General features: G+C 44.3%; 1 protein-coding gene across 1 annotated transcript; it reads right to left on the reverse strand.

The window, feature by feature from the left end:
• Window positions 1–1,835: 1,835 nt before the first annotated feature.
• WFDC1 (WAP four-disulfide core domain 1) lies at window positions 1,836–18,323 on the reverse strand. The gene is made up of 7 exons (XM_050904230.1): window positions 18,047–18,323; window positions 10,807–11,002; window positions 10,130–10,213; window positions 8,278–8,418; window positions 7,017–7,058; window positions 5,521–5,595; window positions 1,836–4,569 (listed from the first exon to the last, which is right to left on the reverse strand). The coding sequence occupies exons 1-6, from the start codon at window positions 18,191–18,193 to the stop codon at window positions 5,537–5,539; spliced, it is 669 nt and encodes a 222-aa protein (XP_050760187.1). The 5' UTR covers window positions 18,194–18,323; the 3' UTR covers window positions 1,836–4,569; window positions 5,521–5,536.
• Window positions 18,324–20,638: the final 2,315 nt, after the last annotated feature.

Below are 20,638 nucleotides of genomic sequence, written 5' to 3' on the forward strand. Positions count from 1 at the left end.
GAGACTCATCCGGTGGGGCGGCTCAGCCTGGGTGAAATGAGCCCCACCATCCACATCTCCGTCTCGGAAACGGTCAAAAGGTCCTTTTTGTTTTGCACAGCTTCTCCTGTGATTCTTACTACTTTGTCTACACAGACAGGTAACAAGAAGGAGAAAATAATGGGAAGAAATAGGACTTACCTCTGTAGCCTCACCAGCAAAAGGTGTCTTTTTTATTTATCTTTAAAGGATGCTAAATGATGCTGTAAATCCTTTTGCCGTAGACAGACAGTGGATGCTTACCTGACACCACCTCCAGAGAAAAATCTAGCCTGCGTAGACAGTGTGAGGCGGGAGAAGTAAACAACCTCCTGTATGAACAAATCCCTGCTATGCAGTGGGCAAAGAGAAACTGTCAGTCTCCAAAGCCTCTTCTATGGATTGTCTCAACCTCGTAGGCTTCTTCACTGCTCATGAAACTATGAAACAGCTTCCTGAAGGTAACCAAAACACTTCTGTACCATAAAGCTTAACGCAGCTCTGAACTAGGCATGTCAAAATTACAGCAATTTTTTTTTATTATTCTCGTATTTACAACTTCTGCAGATTGCTGACCTTTGAGATGCACGCTGTGGTTTTAATGCAGACCCCTGACTTCTTGAAGATCTGTTACCATGTTTGCCCTTCTGCTGATTCCAGCTGTTGGGTCCATGGATGCACCGACAGCACTTCAGTGTCATCTGCAGATGATGCCTGAGGTCACACAACGTTTCTTCCACAAAGACCGTTAGCCAGCTACATGAACAGAAACTGTATTTGCTTGCATTAACATGGAAACGAGTTGAAATCAAAACATAATTTTGTGGTGTTCACCAAACAGATCCTTCTCTTGAAAGCCAAGGTACTTAGTCCACCTCACACTGTGCAGCAGGAGGCACAAGTTATGTACACACATCCTGTAACCTCCCCATCCAAACAGGCTATATGACCATTGCCATGAGAAGTTCAAGTGGTCCCAAGGATAACTTCACCACCAGACTGAAGAGCTACCCTAACACCTAGTGCTAGCTGGCATCTTCTCAAAACCCACAGAAAACTTTTCCAAAGCAATGAAAGCCACTGCTATTCCCTCCTTGGCTAAATTACAGGCAGCTTCTCTCTCTGTGACTCCTCTGTTACGGTTTCAGGGCAGAAGGGAAGCAATGCAGAAGGCCCACTCCGGACGAGCAGGTAGAGCAAGACCGGTGTAGGTGGAGCTGGTGGGATGGCAAAGTCTTGCCTGCTCCTGGAAGCGCAGTGCTCAGCAGCCCAACCTCTCAGCGCCAGGCTCCTCTTTCAGCTCTGCTATCCTGCAGCGGGCACCAGCCCAACGCTGGCCTCTGACTTGGTTTACTTTTCCACTCTTTGAGCAAGCCTTGGCCTCCTGCAAAGCTGTCCGAGCAGCTGCTTGGGCAGCGCAAACCGCCTGAGCTGGCAGCTGAAACCCACCCGGCAGCGAACAACAGCTCTGAATCAACAAGGAAAATGCCTGGTCAAATAAAAGGGTCACCTTCTACTTGGGTCACCATCACTATCCTCTTCACAGTACTGCCCATCAGCTCCTCTTTGGGCAATAGAAATGAAGGCGCCAAGAACTGAGCGAGCGTCTGACGCACAAAGGTGGCCCCTCTGAAAGGGGACACTGGTGGTAGATGTGTTTTGGGGGTCTGTCACCTCCCTTCCAGTGGACAAAAAGACGTTTGTTTCCTTGTGCCTCTGTTTTCTGAGCTCTCCCAACAGCTACAATTTAAAAGATTTGTCCTTTTTTTCATAATTCAAAGCCAAGCATATGTCAAGAACACACAACTGAAACTAGGCAGAGTTGAAAAATAGACCGGTCACTTTTTATTGAGCACCAAAGTGGCAGAACCTGTACACGTCTAAGCACCAGGGGCACAAACCGGGAAGGGTCTGCCTGGGGCTGCCGCAGATCCTCGGCTGCTGCAGGGCAGAGCAGCTCCACTGGCAGTGCCGGCAGCGCGCGAGGATCTGGAAGGCCAGGAGCATCGCTTGCACACAGTGATACACGTAAAGTTTATTATAGCACCAAACATGCTTTAAAGTGTACATGGAAACATTAAAACCAACCTACATTAGTGATTTCCTACTGTGCTTCACAGGGCTGTCGTTAAGCCCTTTGTCTTTGGAGAGAAGACAAGCTGAGGACAACTCGTTTGGTCTGTGTTTTCGTTTCAACGTGTGATGGATGTCCGTGTTGAAAACACAGCATTTAGACAAGTCTCTTCAGTGGCTTTTGTTTCTGAGTTTGACAATTAATAAATTGAAAAGAATTAACTTGAAAAAAACCCCAAGCATTATAGCACCATGAGGAAGGGTGATGTCTTTGATAACACCCAGTAAACAGAAATTCATCAACAAATTATTAATTTGTCAATCTTCTTTTTTTAAAATTCCTTTTGCAAGTAGAAAATATCTTTACCATCCCATCCAGCAAGGTGGTCAGGTATGTGCTTTTGTAGCTACAAAAAAGCAGCCACCAAACTGAATGTGTCCACTCAAGCATATTTTTGGATGCTTTGCAAGATTAGGTTGAGATCTGAAGTTTTAATCTTCCGAATTTGTTAATGCTCAACACAAGTTTTTCAACTAGATCCTCACAGGTTTGTAGGCACTGAATTTTTTATTTTAAATTAGAACAATTTGGCATTTACTCTTTGGGGCTTAGCAGTAACCACTGAATGGCTTTGCTCATTTAATCAGAATTTGATTTTTCTGCAAAAAGTAAGGCTGAAAAAAATAAATTCATTTCACTGAGCAGCACCTAGGAGCAAGGCCGCATTAAGACTTTCATTATGAGCTGTGTTGCTTTAAGTTGTCAAGTAATGTCAGTGGCAAAGCGGCAAGTTTCTGGCCTAAACTGAGATTGGAACTAGAAAATATGGATGGACTCCTGTCTCTCAGCAGGAGTTAAGATATCATTGTATGAAGTTGTATACGATAAAATTCTAGAAATAGATCTGTCTGAACATGGTGTTGCATTTAATACCTAGGACTTGGAACAAAGGCACAAAGAAGTGAATGGAGTTCAACAAATGAAGGTATTTAGGAAAATGTGGAGCCCTTCATCTGTTCCTTTGCTCTGGAAAGCATCGAGGAGTGTGCCTGTTCATGATAGGAAACAGAAGAGAAGTTTGGCATCTTTCATCTCTCCAGCTGCAAATGTCATATGCAAAGTATCAAGTGTTTCATAGCCGTCTTAGCTTTGGCTTAAACCATTTGGTGAGTGGAAAAAAAATCCCATAGTTTGTGGGTGGAAGCAGGCACTTGTATTTGTGAATTGGGTATTTATATACACCGCTACTACTCTGCATATTAAAATGCTGATTTTATGCATGCAGATGGGGACATGTGCTGAACAAGGGAGCAAACATGGCTTCTTTTGCCTAGCAATTCCGGCAGATCTGCCAAAATCAAATGCAACTGTCCCTTTAGGACTGCAACAGAAAAGGAAAACATTCATAGAAAATGCGTTTTCCATTTTATAATGCTAAACAGCTAAAAGAAGCTGTAAGGCCCAAATATACAAATAACTTGACCTTAAGGATTTATGGAAGTCAGCATAAAGGTACAGGACTTCAAAAGAGCAGTTGCCCATCTGCCAGACAATCCTTTTAATCACACAAATTTATCCTGCTTTTGCTTTGCTAATATGTGCAACAAATAATCCAGACTTCAGCCCTCTTGTTGAGGTTTTGCAGGTACAAAAATGCAGATGTACGTTTTGTGAGTATTAACTGTGCTGGCTAAAACAACAACTTAAAAAGAGTGGCATGCGTGTGTGTCTGCTTAGATATTGTAGAAAGAAATCTATTCCATCATTAGCTCTCGATCTGCAGCTCACCAGACTGAGAAGCTAAAGGAAAGTAACTTAAAAAAAATATTTATAAAACCTGGTTTGCTCCTAGCTCAGAGTTCGTCAAATTCTTAAGACTTCAGGTTTAGGCATTTGGGTGTCAAACCTGGTGAACCTTAGGTATAAATAGGAAAAGAAGAAACCTGCAGGTTTCTTCGAACTTTAAGCTTATGAAAAGGCTTATTTAAAGTAGTTGTTTGAGATAGGCAGGCACTGGATTTGATCCAGAGAGCCCCTTTAGTCTTACAGTCTTGCCTATTTTAATGCAACTTAGATATGGTATTTAGGTACAACTCTGACGTCACTTCATTTTTATAATACTGAGTTATGTTCATGGTCATGAAATCTGAATCGGTCACATAACATGCACATAAAGGGCAGGCTCTGTTCCAGCAGCCTGATAATGGCGCTGTGGCTTACAGGGATCCGCTTGGAGGTATTTGCATTTCACGGGTAGAAGGGCAGCTCATGAACGGTGTGGTTTCTTTCAGCCTCCTAATAGGCTGAAAATCTAGACTCATCCTGTTCCTTGAATAGCGAAGTCGTCTTATCACTGATGGGCAGGGATTAGGGTAATGCTGGAGATGTGCTCGTGGAGATTTGGGATCAGAGTTCTTCCAAAACAGAAAACTGTTGGGTAAAGCATTCCTTGACAGCTGCTTAACAGAGCGGTCCAGCTGGGTGAAAATCAAACAAAAAAGAGGAATTAAAATATTTGTCCTTCCTGGGATGTCTGCACAGAACTTGTCCTTATGTAGCTGTGTAATCTGAACAGTCAGCCTGACGTAGGTACATAAAAGACACACTCAACTGCTTTGTTTTCGTAACTGCCAGTTAAGCTCAAGTTAGTTTTAAAGTGAAGCTGAAAGTGTTGACAAAATCATCCTGGGACAGAACCTTTGGTATAATAAATATTTTCATTCTTGCCTAATTCAAAGCCTGATAAAACGATTGGAGCTTTTTCAGTTGGCTTCGCTCTGGCCAGATACATGTACGTTTACTCACGAGTGGGTCTCACTGTTCAATGCATCTGTTCACACACATAAAGTCATCCCACAAAATTACCCATGTGCCTAAGTATTTGCAAGACTGGCCCTTATTGCAATCAGTCAGATTGCAAATAAATAAAGAATAAAGAGCTTTTTAATTTGTCTTGCAGGAGCAGTTATACCTGCATTAGAAGAAGCCCCTAAACAGAAAGTTTAAAGTCTTAAGGCACACAAAGTTTTGCAGCATTTATTTTTCATTCTGAAAATCACTCCAACCTCTAAACACCCACAAGGCAAAAGTTCTTCAAAGAAATCAGGTGCATCTTGTGAAATGAGAATAAAAACTGGGAGGGGGAGAATAAGAGTTGGGAAAGACATTAACTTCTCCACGGACAGTTTGCAGAGCTCAATCTCCAATGCCACAGGTTCTCGGGATACTTTTGCAGCACCATCTGTTTGTCAGCATAGGTGTTTCATGGAGCCTGAGGTGTGCACCAGTACGTAGTTTTAAGGTGCTGTTCTTATACTGGCGTTTTGATGAGAGGTAATTTCACCCTCAAACAACCATTTCTTTAAATAATTGCATACTAAGCACCAATTATTTTCACCCAGCTTTCCTTTTATTCACAGGACACTTACCCAGGCACGCCTTTGATTAGCCTAAATGCTTCTGCTGGTTTTTCACATAGCCGACCACATTGTTGGAATTGCTCCCTGTAAAACAATATCAGCAAAGTTAGATTTTAAGTTAGTCTGTGGCTAACTTAGTGTAGAAGATCAGGTTCGAGACCATCTAAGGAACCTGGAGGTGCACAAGTCCATGGGACCTGATGAGATGCATCCGCGGGTCCTGAGGGAACTGGCAGATGAAGTGGCTAAGCCACTCTCCATCCTATTGGAGAAGTCGTGGCAGTCCAGGGAAGTTCCCACTGACTGGAAAAGGGGAAACATAACCCCCATTTTTAAAAAGGGAAAAAAGGAAGACCCAGGGAACTACAGGCCAGTCAGTCTCAGCTCTGTGCCTGGCAAGATCATGGACTGGATCCTCCTGGAAACTATGCACATAGAAAACAAGGAGGTGGTTGGTGACAGCCAACATGGCTTCACTAGGGGCAAATCATGCCTGACAAATTTGGTGGCCTTCTACGATGGGGTTACAGTGTTGGTGGATAAAGGAAGAGCAACGGACGTCATCGACCTGGACTTGTGCAAAGCATTTGACACTGTCCCACACGACATCCTTGTCTCTGAAATGGAGAGACATGGATTTGACAGATGGACCACTCTGTGGATAAGGAATTGGCTGGATGGTCGCACTCAAAGAGTTGCGGTCAACGACTCGATATCCAAGTGGAGAGCAGCGACGAGTGGTCTCATTATTTAGCATTTCTCTGGGAAAGCTGCAATAGCCCGCTGGACAGAGGAAAGGAAATCCTTTCACAGTTTTATCAGCTGAACCGGCGAGACTTGGCTGTTCGTAACTCTTATGATATTAAAGATGTTGTCTAGTTATATCTGAATATCACTTCCGATCTGATGTGACTGTCCCCCTCTAGATCCAAGAGTTAGCAGAAACCAGGAGCTTTGAAGCCACGAGAAAAGAGATCTTCTGGAAGGTCCTCCTGCTTTCTTTGAGACACATATCTATCAATTTGTGCAAGGGACCTGACACCTCTTGTGGCTGCAGACAACAACAAGGGACTGATTCATTGGGCTCCAGTCATATCTTATCACATACCACAATACAAGCTCTTGGCAAAAGACCTTGCTTTTGACAGAGTTCTGTGTTCATCTGCAAGGAGTCCTGGGCCATGAGCAAAGCTCCAAAAATATACTTAAAAATAAGGAAAGGTTATTGGATTGGGTGTTTCTCCCCCCTTGGGTGGGAACCCCTGGCAGAAGGCTGCACCATTTAACACATTGTGTCATAGCTGGAGATACTGATTCTCAAGAGTCCACAGTCAGGGCATTGCAGATCTTAAAATAAGATCTTTTGACCAAGGCATAGAGGGTTGAGGCTAAAGAATCTATTTTTGCTATGTACAAACCTTCCTTTCATAAGCAGCAAATTCCTTGTAAGCAATGCAATAACTACAAAGCTTAATAATAGCAAACGCTTCATGCCAGTGGCTTACCAAAATACTCCTTGTAATACTTATGCCTCAGGTTGCGTCCATCTAAAAAAGAAGGTATATAATGAGAATATATCCAGTCAGCCTTCATTCTTTGTGTTAAACTCTGGCCTTCAGTGTACAACACAGAGAAATTATAGATATGGAAACAATAACCTCACAAACAGGAAAATAAACGATCTCTGTAGCTGAAGATAAGGCTGCTATAAACCTCTTATAAAACTGTTTAGATTATTGAACTATGTGGACACAACGCACTTTCCCTGAGAGTGGTTAACTGCTGGCCACTAGCATGTTATGTTCTTTTCAGTAGCTATGAGTCAAGGAATTACAGACTTTCTCAAATGAAAGAAAATTTGGGTAAAATTTCAGACCATCTATTAGTGTTTTACATAATTCAAGTTCCAGCTAGGTTCTTCTATTTACCGTTTATATAATTATTTAAGCTCTTAGAAATACCTCGCGTCTAAAAGCCATATAGCTCTACATTACATTAGTTACTATGGATGTTACCAAAGAAAAAGTTATAAAAGAATAAAAAAGATGGTCAAAAAGCCCTGGAAAAAATCTTGGTCTTTTATGGAAGCCATTCAGAGATCTGGTTCGATGCTTCCCCTGGCTTTTACAGTGATGAAATGGCAAAACTGATGTCTCATGTCTCTACACTGAGATGATTTGTAGCCCAGTGCAGACATACATATCCCACTATTCAATGAAGTTACACATATCTAGACATGTTATGAGCTTTCCTGGAAAATAGCTTGGCCTATATAAGTTCCTTTATTGGGCAAATGTGTCAGCAGAATAAAGGGAACAATGTTTTGGATGCAGAAAGCAAAGTCAGAAGTCAACACTGGAATTTGAAACTCGTATTTCATAGTTAAGTGTGTAGCAATATATAAATATTTCTATTTTTTGTGCTGCGTAATAATGGCACATGCAGGTTACTACCTGCTCTGCTTACACAATCCCAGAGGACACTGGCATACAGAGCAAACAAGAAGTGTGTCCTCTGCTTTGGGTATTTCACATAGCTCAGCCAACATCAAGGGCATTAGAGACCTGAGATTGCTGCAGAGTGGGGACTGTCTCCCAGCTCAGCTGTCACACACTGCCTTGGGGCCTCGGGCTGCCAGAAAACCCAGGAAGCCCATGAGAGCAGATGTACCACCAGATCTCCTTCAAAGCCAGTGAGAGTGCACCATCCCTTACTGGTGTTTGCATAACGGAACAAGAAAGGAAGGGAGATTTCCAGTCAACTGACCTGGATTTCCACGGAGCTTGATGCACTGGCCCCTGTTAGGGATTCCTTCAGCCGTGTTACCCGGGTTGATGATATGGCATTCGTAGCCTGTGGGGCAATGCAGAGGCTCATCTCCATCCTCAGTGGTACTGCAGGCCTCAGCTGCAAAAGAAGCCTACAGGTCATAAATCATGGCTTTAACACCCACAGGTAACCAAAATATGACACCACGGCCACCTTCTTCTGTATCTTCTCCCAGACAGGATCTCAGACTACTTCCCATGCAAGGGTACCAAGGAGCTAACACCTCCAAAGAAGCCTGGCAGAGCAGGTGATCCAGTTCACACCTTACACAAAAACTGACGTGTCTAGCCCGATATGGGGAGTGCAGGTCAGCCCGATTACCTGTAACGACACCCTCCCCAAAGCCTGTTGTGCAGGGTCTGTGCGAGGGCTGGAGAGCGGTGAAGACAGACCACCGCTGCCCACCATGCTCGCACTGATGGGTAGTCCCTCTACGCGGCTATTCCCTCCAAGCAGCCATAAGTCTGTTCCAGCCAGTGTTTCGGGCTGGGTGAGGAATCAGGGAAACGTGGCCAGGAAGCTGGCAGTTTGCTGCTTTGTTCTTTGCTCCACACCCATTAACCTACTGATGAATTTAAACCTCAGATGTGACTCACTATGGAGTAAGGCAGTACCACCCCACGTTACAAATGAAGGCTTTAATGACCTTGACCCTGGATATCCAGCAAGTGCAGAGCAGAATAAGAAAGTAAAGCAGGACTCACAGGCAGTGTTTGTGTCCATTAAACGTACAGACTATGCAGGGACACTCCACCCTTTCATTTGCCAGGATTTCAATTTCAAGGACCTCTGCTGTAATTCTCATGCCATGACTGACGGTTCTTATTTCACTAATTACTCCCTCAAGCTGAGATGAAGGTGTTAAGATAAGAACAAATAATATAAGCATGACAAGGATGGATGAGGAGGAACCAATTTTATCTTATTTCTAGCAGTGCAACTCCAATAAGCTGGAGGCAGAATTTTCTCTTGAAGAACTAGGAGTTTCCATAATAGATGAGAGTCAAGGTTCGTCGAGTCTGATACCATCTGTGTAAGACGAAAGAGGGTAATTTATTGGCACTACCTGTGTCTGACTAAAGCTGATCAAAAGCTGGAATAGCCTTTCCATGAAGAAATTAAGAACTTCAGCCATACATACATCTGGGAATGTCTCGTAGAAGAAAAATTCTCTTCCCACCTCCCCACTCCCTCCTTGTTTCAATCTGAGGTATTGGAAAAAAAAAATTAAAAGACCTTTCCCTATGGAATTAACCTGAGCAGCCCAATCTCATCAGCAGTCCCCAAGCTTAGATGCTCCCAGCTCCATGTCAGCTCGACACAACTCTGCAGCAGTTTGCCAGGGCTCTTGTTCAAAGCAGCCTTGAGACCTGAGAGCCACAGCCCCAGCCCAAGGCATCTGTGCGATGAGGCCACTCTGGCTTAAAAGATCTCCTAATCCAAGTCCGCCCACAGTCTATCAGGAAGCTGGCAGAAAATATGTGTATGCTGACAAAGCCTTTTTCTAAAAAAAAAGATATGTTTCCGTTTACTTCAAGAATGGATACAAATCCAGTTCACTGGAGTATTCCTAGTGCTCTGCTTGATAAGCCACATCCATAAAAAGCAATTACTGCACTAGAAATTAGCTCCCAGCACCACACAGCATTATTCCTACGGAAACTCCAGACAAATACCAGCAGCCCCAGCATCCCAACATCCCTGGCAAGCCCTGTGTATGATGAATATATTATTTAGTGCCTTTGTATAATTACCGATATCGCAGAGAAGACAGTGAAACGTACTGTACCTTGTAAGACTTCCTCTGGGCCATCCAAAAGCCACCCATTTCCTCCCAGCCAGCGGGGTTTGGGCTGAACCAACCAGTCTAAAACTGTAAAAGACAGAAACAAGAAACCACAGAGTCAAGGTGGAGTAGCCATAGGGCACACAGTTATGGAAAAGTCATAGATTTCCTCTAACAGCCAGTGATGAGGCTGCCAGGCTCCTGAAGGATGGATTTGAGTTTTCAGCAACATGCTTATATTCACGCTCCTGTTGTCCCAGTGGCAAGAGAGCCATGGATGCTATCCAGGGCCACGAGAACCTGGTGTCATAAAGGCCAAAGCAGCTGTTGTTTCCCAGCCTCCATTCCCATGGCACAGATCAGATGAGATGGCTGCCTCGCTTCCGTGAGCACTAATTCAGATTGGGATTACTTCTTTTCCTCAATATAGAATCCCAGGAAAAGAACTGGCCTCAAGTGATTGCTACCATTTGTGCTGGCGGAAATTTTGCAACACCAGCTGGCCTTAGATAATTTTTCGATTCAGCAATCATCCCAGAAATAAGAAGTGTGGAACTGAAGCTTTATCCTCAACTCACACTCAAACCATGCCTCCCACCCGAGGCCCAATGCACGTGGGGATGACCACCATCATTTCTGCGTGCTTCTCTCTACCGGTTTGATGGCTGGGTCCACTCTACCTGGCGGTGGCTGTACAGACTCCAGGCAGGCGTAGATGCACCCATTGTAGCAGCAGCGCTTGTGCCTTTCACACTCTGAATCCGACCGGCAGCTGGGCACCTCGCAGGCTCGGTCAGGCAAAGTCTGGGGCGGTGGGGGGCAGCGGTCGTTCTTCTGGTAGTGGGAACTGTGAGAATGAAGAGGGTACTCATAATCCTTGCAAAGAAAAGAAAAGGAAACAAAGGTTTGGCATAAGGTGAATACCCAACATCCCATCAGTTGAAAGAGAAGAGGGGTTTTCAAAGCGGTTTTCAAATATTCATTAGAGAGGAGAATTAACTGTTCAGCTCCCCCAGCCCTGTCTTCAGCACACTGAAGAGCTATATGATCATCTCAGCACACTGTTTTGGAAACACCAAACCACCAATTTATTGTGTGGAACTCATTTTATAATTAAGGTTATTGTAATGACAATGAGGAGGTAAAAAAAAAATCCTTTAAAGTCTTTTATACCTGTCTGGGAAACAGAGAGAAAGACTCCAGGCATCCTCATGACAAGCACACCAAAACGCTTTGATAGTAAAGCAGTGGAAGTGATGCCACGGTATTGTTTTGAGGTTACATCCCCAAATGGGACCCGGAACTAACGTCTCAGGTAGCACCTGTCTCTTCAATAGGCTCCTTCTACCTTCATCACCTTCTTCTGGACCAGAATTTATAGGGGAGCCTTTCAAGCTTATCCACTGTGGGGCTCTGAGTTATTAAATTAGAGACCATTTCTAAAACCCGAGATGATCTGGGTGAGATCTGTGTGGGCGATGTCAGTTTAGTCCCAAAGAAAATGAAGCTGTGTTTGACTATAGCAGAAAGGAGCCCAGCTGCTCTTTGCACACCAAGGGAGATTTAAAGTGGATTAACAGGCACAGATTTTACCAGAAACATTTATAAGAGGCAGCATTCAGATATTATTCACGCTGGCAGCATTTTAGCAAGAAGCCAACTCCCTCCGACAGAGAGGTGAATCACCCAAGCCCACTCCTTTCTCACCTATGGCTAAACTACTCATCTCTGGGCTTGAGCTCAGCTCCTCAGAGCAGCATAAAGTACTCAGAAATGGCAATCAGTTCTCAGATTTATTAACAGATATTAATAAGCTCTCATCAAATCAAAAGATGGATTCTGGATTTGCACTTTTAAAAGAGATCAGCATCTAGCCAGAGGTATGAAGTGAGCGCTGCCATGCACTCACTGGCAGGCTGTTGAGTTTAAGAGTCCTATATATACTTGGCCCGATCACTGTTGTGTTATGAAATCCGTGATGAACAACTGGGGTTGTTATTCCAAGAAACAACATGAGGCAACTGTCCCCGAGGGGGTCTCTAGGAAATTTCACCATCAGGCTATGGAGAAATTTGAGGTGAGACTAATATCCCTCTTTATCTACATGCTGCTACATCCTCATCATTGAAACCTCCCAACGACTTCTGTGGAGCATGTGTGCCTTTGCGAAACAGCATGTCCCCACATGTATTGTCCAAAAAAATGTCCTAGGAGAGGCCCCAGGAGGTCCATTGCCCTGGGGACTGGCCCACACGGCCTCTGCTGCTACATGTGACTGAGCAGCAATCAATTATCCGTAACGGTGAAAACAATATCATCTTCACTCCCCTGGGATAATTTCTGATGTAGAGAACGAAGGCAATCCCAAGGGACACCAAAAGAAATAACGATGCACATTGTTTGTGGTACTGATGTGAGAAATTTTACTTCCATATTGTACATAGCGTAGAATCATATTGATAAGGGGGTGGTTTTTACACCAAAGCTGACCTCTGTTCCTTAAGCCATAGCTAGGGGGAAACGGAGAGCAGCGAAGTTTCTCCGCTGCCTGGTTGCGCAGCAATTGAGTGTCAGCCAATGTAGAAGTATAGAGAAAAGTCAGGATGATTAAAAGTTTTAATTTCTGTTACAAGGTGTACGTTAAAGAAAATCCATATCCTGGTTATATCTATAACTGGTTAAATAATATGTGTGTGTGTGTGAGACAGAGAATTCCTAATATTTCCACAAATGACAGCCTCCTGCCCTGTTCCCAGTATCAGCCTGCCCTGTTCCCAATATCAATAAACAATTTTCTTCTGCTTTTTCCTTAGTTGTTTCCATTCAGTGAACAAGAAACTGCTCAAAAACCCTTCCGTGAGGTTGTTTTCCCATGAACTGACAGGCTGTTTGAACCACAAAATAGGTTTGAAAAAAAAAATTTCCTAATTTTGATGATGTTTTCAATGTTAAAGTGTAAAACAAGGTGTAAGCTATCACATCATTCCATTCCTCTAAAGCTGAAAACACTCCAGCTTTGAAGTAACATGCTTTTGAACTGAAGATATTGCAAGTTCAACCTTTTTGTTGTTGTTGGATTTTAAATAGACAAAATACTTGGACCAAGTATAATTTTGGGATATAAGAGAGCATTTAACAGCAAGCCTATGCAGTTCCAAATATTTAACCGGTCTCCTTGTTGGAGGGAGCATTCATCCTGGAAGGTCACAGTTTACTGTTCTATTATTTGAAATGTCAGCTGCAGACTGAAATGTGACCAAAATAATACTGGCAAATAATGGATACACGAAAAAAAAAAACCCCAAGCCCAAATAATTAGTGCAGTTGCTTCACAGATGATTCAGAAACCAAGAAGCCAAAATTGCAATGAACAGTTGGCTCAATGAATGACATTTCCGTTTGGGAACAATATAACATTTTTAGCCAAATAACTTCATACCTCATGACCTCCCTGCCCATTTTCTCTGTTCACCTATTGCTCTGAACCCCTTTCTTTCAAAACCTCATGGTCAAAAAAATATTTTTTGCGCATTTGATCTAATAAAACCATTGCCACTGGTTTACGTATGCATAAACCATCCCAGTGGGAAACAGGATTCCCTCATTCCCAAAACAGCCTGGTTAAAGATGCCTCCAGGTATGGGTTACAAGGTCTTTTTAAAAGCTCTCCCAGGATTCACAGTTTGGCTCTAAGAATAGCTCAGATTTACTATTTTTACAAATTGTGACAACAGTCAAAATTTCTTCCTTTAAGAATATTTTTCAATGCAGGAGGCAAATTGCCATTTCCCATGGAGAGTTATTAAATCATTTTAATGACAATATCTGCCTTAGAGATATCCAGAAACAAAGTAAGGGGAAAAGTTCAGAGTTCAGCTGAGGAACCCTGGAGGTCAGTAAAGATGACCAGGAAAAACCTGAGTGCAATCACTCACTCTCAACCCATATTTTCAATAGTAACTGTGGGATGCAGCCTGCCTCCAAAAAATCCCAGATCTGTTCTATTATTTGTGCCTGAAACTGGACCCTGGGCTTGTGTCAAAGCACAGTTCTCTGCTAATTCATATTCTGCATGGCCACCCCCGAGGTCACGCGTGAGGTTTATTCCCAGCCCCCGGTCACCAGTTCTGCCCCTGGCAGGCATTTCCAAACACCAGCCATACACCACCTTTTCTCTGAAACAATACACAGTCAGGAGGAATTGAGAGCCCTCCCATATTTCTATCAAAGACATGGAAAACCACAAATCATTGGTGATCAAAGCTGCAAATATCAGACTGAAGGAGGGTTAAATAATCTGAAGGATAAGACCAAAACAACAGGAATAATATTCTGCTATTGACTCTGGATTACTAGTTTTGGTTCTGGTGTCTGCAGTACTGGAAGATTGTTGCAAAATGAGGGTGGGCTCAAGGAAGATGCACGATAGCAATTAGAGGGCTGGAAAGCAGGGAATACAGTGCAAGACTTCCATGTGTGCATGCAGGTTTCAAAGGGGAGGCTGAGGGCTGCTCTGCTCATACGTTACTCTGAGCCATATGCAGGACAGAAATCTCATGGGAGGTGTGCTAATCTGGTGGATAAAGAGGTGTCCCGGTTTCGGCTGGGATAGAGTTAATTTTCTTCCTAGTAGCTGGTATAGTGTTGTGGTTTGGATTTAGTATGAGAATAATGTTGATAACACACTGATGTTTTTAGCTGTTGCTAAGTAGTGTTTATACTAAGTCCAGGATTCTTCAGCTTCTCATGCTCTGCCAGCAAGAAGGCTGGAGGGGCACAAGAAGTTGGGAGGAGACACAGCCAGGACAGCTGACCCAAACTGGCCAAAGGGATATTCCATATGATGTCATGCCCAGTATATAAACTGGGGGGAGTTGGCCGGGAGGGGCGGATCGCTGCTCAGGAACTAACTGGGCATCGGTCGGTGGGTGCTGAGCAATTGCATTGTGCATCAGTTGCCTTTCTTGGGTTATATTTCATTCTCTTTTTGTTATCTTCCTTTTCATTACAATTATTATTATTATTACTATATTTTATTTTTTATTTCAATTATTAAACTGTTCTTATCTCAGTCCATGACTTTTACTTGTTTTCGATTCTCCTCCCCATCCCACCAGGGTGGAGGGGAGGAGGGAGTGAGCGGCTGCGTGGTGCTTAGTTGCTGGCTGGGGTTAAACCACAACAACAGGGTATCTCAGTGTTGATTTATGACAGCTAGCTGGAGGGTAAATAAATTGTTGGAAGAACATTAGAGCAGCTGTGAGGAATTCTTCATTTCTGGAAATCTTTAAAAGAAGGCTGGATTTTTTTCTAAAACGCTTGTTGCAGTTGACACTGGAATAAAATCAAGACTGCCCCAGGTTTTCCCAATAGACATGTGGGTGTCTCAATAATGAACTGAAGCCCACTCCCAGGTAGCTCCCTCCCTCTGCCCTTTGGGAACAGTCCACAGACTGTGCAGGGGCTGCAGAACACCAGCTGCAAATCACTAAACTGGTTGTAAAATACATGGATTTGCTAAAAGCTGGAAGCCCAGCTCCTCCACCCCACCGTGACTGCCAGTTTTTTCTTCTCACTACATTCCCTCTCCTCTTTCTCCCTTCTCCGTTCCCACTTGACCCCTCCTTGCCAACCAACACTCTTCCTCAGACACCTTAATGAAAAACTCCTGGCCAGACCTCAAGCCAGCTCCTCATCGTTACACCTGCTCGTCATTCTGCGGCCAGCCGTTTGGTGGATGCATTCCTCCTACTGTAGACTCAGATTTTTTGGACTCAGACAACATAACTCTCAGTCAACTCCCTACCCCTCACCGCCTCCTCCCCCTACAGACCTTGCCTGTGTCCTTCTGGGGGTCCCACAGGGACGTCTATGGCCCATCTCCTGTATGGCTGCATGTTGTTGTAAGCACCTCCATCTGTTATCCCTCTATCCAAGTGACTCACAAATCAGCTCTTCCACCCAAACCCCCTGATTTTCGAACTGTAGGGAACATACAGCATTTGGTAGAAAAGAAAGCATCTCTCTGACAAACAAGAGGGGCTGCCAAAACAGAGTCTTGGTGGATAAGAAGATGGAGAGCGGACGCCTTCCTCCTTACAAGGCTTTGAGGAGAAGGAAAAAGAAAAGCATTTTCTGTTTTCCCTAGATAAGATGTTTCTGTCAATATGAGCAATTCTAGCTGAGCTTGCCAGATCAGTAGCACCTGGATTCACAGACGCCAGAAAAAACAGTCCTTTGAAGAACTGCAGATTGAAAGAAGAGGATATATCCTCAGGGGAGCAGGCTCTGTGCCTCTACAGAGCACATTATCTGAAGATCAACATGTAAATTCCTGTTCTACTCCTGTCCTATCTCTCTGGGTCATTTACTTCACAGCTCCTATTGAATTTGACTTTTGCATTGAAATATGACAGAAGAACATGCCAATAAATACACCTTACAGTGAGCGAATTAGCAGGAAACACAGCTCTTCACATCACCGTTTTCCAATTAAAGTGCAAACCAGATGATACCCTGTCCCGAGGGAGGCTACAATGAAGAAAATTTCTTGTTGTAAAATACTGGGGTGCCCTTCAAATATTAGCACAAAGTTTTCTGCAAAATTTCAAGGAGACAAGAGCACCGTATTTCAGTTCATTCAGCATGGGCAAAAGACGAGTCACACTTCTGAGTCAGCAGTCACACAAACCAAATGTAGCTGTCCCCAAACATCACTCTAGATGTCATGGGCAAAAAAGCATCCTTTTTAAACTAAAAGCTTTTATATGTGGCTGCAGAAAACAGGTGGAGGAATCCCCATGTGACACCAAGGAGCTGTTTATGCACATGCAATGGCTGGAAGATGCAATCAAACCTGAGCATGAGAAAACAGACTGGCTGGGGCTTCCACCTCAGTGATTCAAGGGGCAGAAGCCTTGGGTCAGTGCTGCCTTCTAAGAGGACTTTAATAGAGTAAGTCAAAATTTCAAATTCAAATTTTTTGTCTTTCTAAACAGCAGGTCCTGAACGTCAAGCTATCAAATTATTTCCCTTTTTTTTTTTTCCAATTTCCTCCATGGCCACTTCTAACCGTCTTTTGGCCCAGACACACCAGAACAAGACCCAGCACCATCATTTTCTCCACTCACAGTAACTTGTTGCTGCTTCAGTTTCAATTCCAGCACTACTGCTCTAAGAACCATTGCAGATTTGGAAACGGCGGTCGCGCTCAGTACCCCATGCAACTCTGCCAAAAGTGGGCAGGGACAGAGGGTGCCACTGAGCGGCTGCCAGGGTGCGGGCAGCAGAAGGGAGCTCTGCTCCCAGTGAACGTGCCAGGCAAGGCACAGCCATGGGAATGGATTTCTCTGATCGGCTCCTTACGCCTGTTAAGGTGATCGGCACGTTACTCTCACACTGTGGATCTGGAGGTCTCTGTGCTCCAGCGATTTACAAAACGCTAGGCAATGCCACCATCCCTCTAGTACATGTTATCACTAGGAGCTGGAGATATTTACCCAAAGTTACCCCAAAAGGCAGTGGAGGAACTGGGCAGGGAACCCTCCGCCCTGCTCTAAGCAATAAATCACGTTATCTTCTTTTCACTAAATCTATCCCCAGACATACAGGTTTTGCATTCCCCTTCTCCCCATTCAGACTTCCCTTGCTGCCCTATGAAGTTTCTAGGAAAAGCAGTGACGGCTGCCGTACCAACGTCTTCTCACTGTTCCAAGCGTGCTTTACAAGTTTCCCATTGCAGCAGCTAGGTGGCAAAAGTTTCGTACAGCCTGGGAAACTTAATGCAACCCTTTTATAAAGAGACAGCCTGCAGATTCAAATATTTCTTATTCTAAAATGATACACACATGTAAAGAAAACTCCCCTTTCACGGTGAGTAGACCCAGCTCCCCCCAAATCACCCCACTGCCGTTTACTCACATCGTATTTCTCCGTCATTTTCAGATGTAGAGCACGCTTCCAGAGATTCCTTGCACAGCCCGAATCTGGCAGCAAAACTAAGACACACAAGGCTGCAGTGAAGATCTTTTTACAGAAATGCATCTCTGACAGCACCCTGGAATCCATTTTCCCAAGGAGAGATCAAATAAGGAGCCCGGCTTTCAGGATCCAGACGATTCAGAGTCTTGGCAAGGAGGGAGGGAGACGGGGAGGGAGGGAGAGCGAGGGCTGATCGCTGGTGAGAGCCGCTTTTCGCTGCGCAGCTTCTGGGAAGGGAAAGCGGGGGGGGAGGAAAGGAGCCCACAAGCAGAAGCCAGGAGCTGCTGTTGAACTTCTTTACTCAAAGTTAGATCAGGTTCTCAGCTCACATGTTCACACAAAGCACATGCTCTCCTTGAATGATAGATGGGAAGATTATTTGGAAAGATTATTTTTAGACCTTTGTTCCCAACATCTGGCATCCTCAGAGAGCCCTATTGAAAGCCAAAGCGTGGGATCAGATGACAGCTGCCGCAGGGGGAAATAAAGGTCTTGGAGGGGTGGGCTCGGCAGCTTCTAGCAAACAGCTCACCCAAACTTTCCAAGCTACTCCTTTTGTGTGCTTCCCACTGTGCCCTGAGCTATGGTTTTGGATCATGTTTTGACAAAGTGATAACTTCATATGAAGATTGCTTGAAGGAAATGATTTAAAGACATGATAAACATGCAGGGGCTTTAATTAAACCAAGTTGACGTTAGCTTTCTGCAAATGATTTCGAAGAAGGGGAAGACGTGGTCATTGGGGAAAAATAAATCCATATGCATGGGTGGGGAATAGGGAAGGAAGGCAGTTTAGAAATGACATGACCAAATGGAAAGTGAGGAAGGGGACGTGAGTCACCCTGTGCCTGACAATGGGAGAGACGGAGAGACTGCATCTGGGGTATTAGACACCTACATGGACATTCAGGCACCCAAGTGCCTGAAGGACAAGAATGGACTTATGAAATCAGGCTGAAAGCATCCCAGCATCCTGCCTGGGATGGGGACAGAGGCAGGTGCCAAAGAAAAAGTAAAAGAACAGGGCAACTGTTACATATACATGAGTATAGATGCATGCATATGTATATGCATATGCATATGCATATGTATACACGCATATACTTTCCCAGCCTTCAGTAATGTTGTTCAGGCCTTCCTGAGCCAAATGTGGGGGCTGTTTATTTTATAATCCTCCATGAATTTCTCCTCCAGCAGCTTGTCTGGCCTCCACTTGGAATGAAGGAAGAAATGGAACCAGAAAGGTAGTTGAGATACAAGCACTAAGCCCTGCTTGCCTTCAACTTACCCTGACTGCAGCCCCGCTCTATAGCCTAGGCAGAGGAGAGTGGAGGCTTGCTGGATGCATTGGATTTATTGTATTACTGCTGTAAGATGGGTCTGCACAGGAGTGTTAGACCTTGTGGACAAATACAAAAAAATCTTCCAATTCTTCCTTATATCAGAAAGCTGTGGCAAGTCACTTTAATCCATGCCTAAGTGTCAATAGTGGCACGTAGATGGCAGCCAAAGGATTTCATCTCCAAGCTTGCCAGAATATGGTGATGGGAATCTGAAGAATGAGTGAGGTGTGGGTTTTAAAAGCTCTGTAGTTAACTGAATATATTTGATTTATTTAGAGATAAGGGGTTTACAGGGTTTCTAGCAGTAACTGTGCTTTGGGGCAGTCCTGTCCATATCTCTACTGTTGTAGAAAGCTTCTTAGCAACAAAACCTGTTCAGTTCATGCCAGGGAATTTAGGTGGTAAGAAAAGCCAAGCAGGGAGGAAAGCAGAGAAAGAAGGGTGGGGAAAGAGAATGAAGAGTTAAACTGGGGAGGGTCACCTCCCTCATAGCTGCAGCAATATAAGGAGGTCCTCCTGGGACCGGCAGAGCAAGCTGCCTTGCCTCTCCGTGGAGTCTATGGACTCTCAAAGGAGCTCTGATGGCAAGTGTCTTGGAAGGGATCTCTATGGAGATGCAATGACGCATATATTGCTCTGTGTTTATATAATCTTCATCACTGCTTGATCCATAGGTTGCTCCTGCAATAACATGACAGTCACTCCCTGAGGCGTGAAGGGGGTTTTGGGGGGCTGACGGGATTTGGGGGGACCCCATGGCACAGTTGTTTCAGGCACAGACGGGGACAGGGAGCATGCATTTGGGCTGGAGAGCCTTTCATGGCACAGAGGCTTCATCACCCTCCACCAGGCTGCTGAGAAGACCGCCTCAGCAGAAAGCATGGCTCCAGGTCCCTGTCACCTGCTTTGCACCACCCTGCCAGTTCTCCTCTCTCCCAGAGCTGTAGTCACCCATTTAAAACAGTATTTATCCCAGTTTTCCTTTAAACAGGTCGTTTCCCTCAGGCTGTCTTCTCTTCTGCAGTTAATAAGGACAACTGTGGACAACTCATGTCCACAGGTCAGTCTACAGCTACGCAAAGTGAATCCCTAATGACTGAAGTGTTACCTTCAGATGAAGGCAGAGCTCAGTACCTACAGATCACTGTCATCTCCACCAAAATCTCATCCAAATGTCATCTGAAATCAG

Source organism: Gymnogyps californianus, chromosome 12 (assembly GCF_018139145.2).
Source record: "Gymnogyps californianus isolate 813 chromosome 12, ASM1813914v2, whole genome shotgun sequence".
NCBI classification, from domain to species: Eukaryota; Metazoa; Chordata; class Aves; order Accipitriformes; family Cathartidae; genus Gymnogyps; species Gymnogyps californianus.